Source organism: Meleagris gallopavo, chromosome 7 (genome assembly GCF_000146605.3).
Source record: "Meleagris gallopavo isolate NT-WF06-2002-E0010 breed Aviagen turkey brand Nicholas breeding stock chromosome 7, Turkey_5.1, whole genome shotgun sequence".
NCBI lineage: Eukaryota > Metazoa > Chordata > Aves > Galliformes > Phasianidae > Meleagris > Meleagris gallopavo.
Window position 1 is genome coordinate 20,698,998 of NC_015017.2, and position 5,652 is coordinate 20,704,649.

At 34.6% G+C, this 5,652-nt stretch overlaps 2 protein-coding genes across 7 annotated transcripts in view; both read left to right on the plus strand.

Annotated features, from left to right (window-relative positions):
- Positions 1–5,652, plus strand: part of LOC100546043 (sodium channel protein type 1 subunit alpha-like) — a 107,461-nt gene that overhangs the window by 78,366 nt on the left and 23,443 nt on the right. The window lies entirely within an intron of this gene.
- LOC104911711 (sodium channel protein type 2 subunit alpha-like) lies at positions 26–5,613 on the plus strand. 2 transcript variants are annotated; one of them, XR_002116715.1, is made up of 4 exons: positions 26–319; positions 691–961; positions 1,317–3,158; positions 4,049–5,613. XR_002116715.1 is itself a non-coding variant. In XM_010713691.2 (3 exons), exons 1-3 carry the CDS (start codon positions 236–238, stop codon positions 2,498–2,500), a joined length of 1,539 nt encoding a protein of 512 aa, XP_010711993.1. In that variant the 5' UTR covers positions 26–235; the 3' UTR covers positions 2,501–5,612. The 2 variants fall into 2 exon arrangements, 1 of the variants encoding a protein (XP_010711993.1); XM_010713691.2 differs by having other exon boundaries at positions 1,317–5,612.

Genomic DNA, 5,652 nt, shown 5'->3' on the forward strand with positions numbered 1-5,652 from the left:
TTTTTTTTTTTACTTCAATTCCTTAATTTGTTTTGATTTTCCATCAAGGTTTGTGAGATACTTTAATAATCTTTGATATGATTATTGTATTTTGGTTTTTATAGCAATGTATTATGAGAATGAATGCATAGTTCATAAAAATTATGTTCTGTAATACTGTGTATTAATGGAATGTAAGCCTTGGCTGTAATTGTTTTTTATTTTCTTATTTTACCTAGGAGGTCAGGACATTTTTATGACAGAAGAACAAAAGAAATACTACAATGCAATGAAGAAGTTAGGTTCCAAGAAACCACAAAAACCTATACCTAGGCCAGCGGTAAGAATACGTGCTATTCTTGTGTCGTATACATTGAGTAACAGCAGTACGTTAACTATCAAAAGTCTCCTCCAACTCTAAAATGATCTAGGCCTAATTGAAATTCTCCATTCTAAATTGAAATTTGTTCATATTTGCATCCTTTAGGAAAATGCTCTCATAAATGTTTTGCCTGGGGAAGTACAGAATCAGAGGATCTTAAGAAGTAGAAATGTGTTGGGTTTTGAGGGGGAAACAGAAATCTAGAAAAGTGACTGAAGAGTGCTTTTAGGTTTTTGAGTATATTTTGAGTAAGAAAGAAAAAGACAGGAAAAAAAAAGAATGTTCATTACATACAGGCTACTATCACGTTTTCTTTTTTCTCCCCCCAGAATAAATTGCAAGGTTTGGTGTTTGATATTGTAACAAAACAAGCATTTGACATCGGCATTATGGTCCTCATCTGTCTTAACATGGTCACCATGATGATAGAAACAGATGACCAGAGTGAACTTATGCAAAATATTTTATACTGGATTAACTTTGTTTTTGTTGTCCTTTTCACTGGAGAATGTGTCTTAAAACTGTTCTCACTCCGTTACTATTACTTCACTGTTGGCTGGAATATCTTTGACTTTGTGGTTGTTATCCTTTCAATAGTAGGTAAGAAATTCTTACATTTCAAGTGAATTATAGTAATATATATATTGAATGCTTTGAAAAGTTTTATACATTAGAGGAATATTTAATTATCATTGCTCCTGATTTTTTAGGAAATGAGAGGCATACTTCAGAGTAGTACCTTCTCAATAATTCTGTATCAATCATAATACTAATTTTTCCTAAGAGTATTGGGGAAAAAAGCTCAAATTACAAATAGCTGATAAAATCTATTGACTCTTCTTCCAATTACACTTTCCAGAAATTGCATAGATAGATTTGTTCTTTGTTCATAATCTGTGTTGTAGTTTATGTTACTGTTACGTTACTCTTCTAATTTTAGTTTTATGTTTCACAGGTATGTTTTTAGCTAAGGTGATTGAAAGGTATTTTGTGTCCCCTACTTTGTTCCGAGTCATCCGACTTGCCAGAATAGGTCGCATCCTGCGTCTCATTAAAGGCGCAAAGGGAATCCGCACTCTGCTTTTTGCTCTGATGATGTCTCTTCCTGCTTTGTTCAACATTGGCCTGCTGCTCTTCTTGGTCATGTTTATCTATGCGATATTTGGCATGTCCAACTTTGCCTACGTCAAGAGGGAAGCTGGAATTGATGACATGTTCAACTTTGAAACATTTGGCAACAGCATGATCTGCCTATTTCAAATTACCACATCTGCTGGCTGGAATGGCTTGTTAGCCCCAATTCTTAACAGTGGGGAGCCGGACTGTGACCCTAACAAAGCTCACCCAGGGAGCTCTGTTAAAGGTGACTGTGGCAACCCTTCGGTTGGGATTTTCTTCTTTGTCAGCTACATCATCATATCCTTTCTGGTGGTGGTGAACATGTACATTGCTGTCATTCTGGAGAATTTTGGTGTTGCAACTGAAGAAAGCGCTGAACCCTTGGGTGAAGATGACTTTGAGATGTTCTATGAAGTCTGGGAAAAATACGATCCAGATGCAACACAGTTCATAGAATACAGCAAACTATCTGATTTTGCGGCTTCTCTGGATCCTCCTCTTAATATACCAAAACCAAACAAAGTCCAGCTGATTGCAATGGATCTGCCCATGGTAAGCGGTGACAGAATTCACTGCCTCGACATCTTGTTTGCTTTCACAAAGCGTGTGTTAGGGGACAGTGATGAGATGGATGCCCTCAGAGTACAGATGGAAGACCGTTTTATGGCAGCCAATCCTTCCAAAGTCTCCTATGAACCAATCACAACCACATTAAAACGGAAACAGGAGGAAGTGTCTGCTACTATTATTCAGCGTGCCTTTAGATGTTATCTTTTAAGACGATCAGTAAAGAAACTCTCATATATGTATCGCAAAGATGGGGTTGATATACTTAGCAAAAATTATATGCTTTTTGGTAAGCTAAGTGAAAATTCAACTTCAGAAAAAACAGATATGACTGCATCCACCACATATCCACCTTCCTATGACAGTGTAACAAAACAAGAAAAGGAAAAATATGAAGATGACAAATCAGAAAAAGAAGGCAAAGGGAAAGACAGAAAAGGAAATAAAAAGTAGAAGAAGACATAACGAAGTGGGCAGCACTGGCTGTTTAAAGCCTCAGAAGATGAAATTTTTATCAATAATACTTGTGTTGAAGGATTATGCCAAAATGACAAGTTTTTACTTATTTACCGAGTGCTATTGTCAGTGCCTGTACCTAGAAAATGACATTTGGTAGCAAACCCTGTATGTAGCAGGGAAACAAACATTCCAGAAGAATAGTTTTTATTACCAGCTGGCACTAATAGAGAGGAGACATAAAGATTTTACTTGGACTATGTGAACTCTTAATGGAGTACAAAATTACCATTTCTAGTAAGTTTGTGGAATATGTGTATCCACTGTGCGCGTTTCATCTACTATGTATGTGTATCTTTTCCTTTGATGGTCTCATTTGCTGTAATTCACATTCTATTACTTGTAATTGTACTCTGTTGAGGAAGAAGATAAATGCTTATTCAGAGGAACACAATGTCATAATTAGGTAATTACCGTGTCATAATGTGAACATTGTCCTCTTCAACCCACCACTTCTAAAAGCAGAAAAATGAGAGTCTGGACTCTTGGACCTTAGAATCTACATCAAATCAACAGCAAATGATAAAGAATATAGTTTAGAAAAATAATTTATCAGAAAACAAAACAGGAGGAGAATCACTTTCACAGAAAGGAGGTTAGTAATTTGTTCTCTTGATTTTGCTATATTTGTTTAATATTTTCTTCATTTTTCACATAGTCCTATTCAGTGAATGATTTAAATACATCATGCTACAGAAAATTTCTTATTTGATAAATGCAGAACTAGTAAAAAAGAGTTAGTTTACTTTCAGGGTCCAAGATTACTCTTAGTTTATGAGTGTTTAAAATGGGATTTTATCATAGAGTAGCTATAAACACCAAATTTTTGCCTCCAGGGAATCACTGGGGAAAAAAAAAAAGATGGTTTATTTTACTTAGTTAAGGAAAGAATGTAGACCTTGTAACAACTTCCATACTTCACTCCAATGTCAGTCTCTACAAATTTCATTTCATGTGTATAAATCCTATTTAATACAGTAATCAAAGCTACGTGTATAAAATGATAGCAAAATACCTATTGGAACAAACATTGCCTTAGTTTGTACATTAGGCTGAAATTAGCATACTTTGAGAAGCTGATCATGTTGAAGATATAAACTAAGTATGTTGAAGGTAACTTTGAGCCCCATAGGACTTTAGCCAGGTTTCCACTTTATGAAATGCAGTCTTCCATAGAAGGCTGAGATGACCAAATGATGTACTTGAATCAGCTTTTTTCTGCACTGTGGTTTAAATGACTTTTTTCACATCAAAGCTTATAGAACCTACTTAGGTAAAATTGTTCTGTTACTTAGTCAGTTGTTTTACACAGTGGTACCTGTTTGAACAAGGAGACAATGACCTAAGTACTATATTTATTGCATTAAAAATGTACCCTCATAAGTGTGGCTTCTAATATTTCAGTAAATTATATGATATATTCTGTAATACTCTAAATAATTGGGAAGCTTTAACTGATGCATGCTTGCTGCTATTATTCTACAGCTATTAAAGTCTAAGATGGAAAGACATGTGAGTGTTAGAAAGGAAAAAACTATTCAGCAAGACCATCATTCCTCACAACAGTAAGCAATAGTTTGCTGCTATTATAGATTTTGAGTTTATTAATATTATGCTGTGAATAAACAGACAATAGATGATTAATATACTGCTTAACTTGCTTAAAATGTGAGGCTATAAAAATATATATATATTGATCTCTTCATGTTATTTTGCAAATAAATTTATTTTATATTTTATACATATTAGAAGATAATACAAACATCTTTATGTTAATAATGTTTATTACTTTCTATCTGTAATAGTTTTTTGGTTTTTTTAGGAGGGGAACATAAGATACAATATGAATTGGCAATTGCAATTCTCTGCTAATTATATGAAAACAGATTTTAGTAAGTGGTAGTTTTAAAAGAAGTGAACAGCATAGATCTTTTTCTGATCAGTAGATAGTTCCTTGTACACAAGATGGAAGTTTTCTTTTAAAGTTATACTCTTGTCTATCAATTTTCAGGTTAATTTTTGTCATAGAAACCTTGTTTTTCTGCTGTGTTATTCACACTGCCTGCTTGTCCTGTGGATTCGTCCTGCAGTAGTAGTGCTTTAAATATAATTTGCTATTCAAAGTCTTTCTTCATAAGAATGAATAGTGAACTTGTGTAATGGGCAGTGGAATACCTTCCAGCTCTTACAAAAGAAACTATAGATGGGCTTTTGCTTTTACAGAACCTGGTTTCTGTACTGGTAAATTGCATGCAGGATGTTGTAACTACATTGCTAACAACCCAGAAGAATAAAGATAACTTTTTTATGTATTTGTTTTAGTCTTTGTGGTTTTTATTGTAGGAGACTAATACAGTTCAGCAAGTAATCATTAAAGTTAAGAGTGAACAACTTCAGTGATGAAGCAATATGTTCTGAACATCTATATTACATGTTATTTGATGACTTGTATCAGTATAAACTTGTCACCATCTAGGTAAACTGAAATGTCTATATTGTCCTGAACAGAAAGGTTGAAAGGTTTTTATTTTTTTAAATTTATTTATTATTATTATTTTAATTCAGGAAAGAATTTCATTGCAACTGTGCGAGTTTTGTCAGATTCTTACTAATTTTCTAGGAAGAGCTCCTAGAGTGTTGTCCTGAGCCAAGTCCAAATTTTTGATGTCTCAAAGGTACTGCTGAGCAGTGGATCTGTAAGATGTTGTTCACCCTGAGGTTGGAGCTCTGAGTGTTCTGTCATAGGAATAAGCCCAGAAGGTAATAAGAGTCCCTTTAATCCCAATCCACCTCAAGAAACCCAGTGCTTCCCAAGAGAATGGAGAAGGACCTGTTAGAGGTGCTATGGCTACAGCACAGGTGGCTTCAGGCACTCAGTGCAATTACAGAGCCTGATAGGCAGTCTCTGGCAGGAGGTTACAGGTAGCAGGATGTGGGGCAAGCAGTCGTGTATGAGGTAATTAATACAGTTTTCTTTTTTACATGTTATGAAGAAGACCTGCTGTATACTTAGGTTAGAGAGCTAAGAAAAAAAAAAAGCAAAACCCTCAAGGTTCTCAAGGACAGTCTGGATGTTTTTTTGTTTTTTT

Excerpts from the sequence above, each read along its gene's own strand:
- LOC104911711 (XM_010713691.2), top strand. The coding sequence starts at position 236 with ATGACAGAAGAACAAAAGAAATACTACAATGCAATGAAGAAGTTAGGT. Across the intron at positions 320-690 it reads AACCTATACCTAGGCCAGCG|AATAAATTGCAAGGTTTGGT; the intron begins GTAAGAATACGT and ends TTCTCCCCCCAG. Across the intron at positions 962-1,316 it reads TGTTATCCTTTCAATAGTAG|GTATGTTTTTAGCTAAGGTG; the intron begins GTAAGAAATTCT and ends TATGTTTCACAG.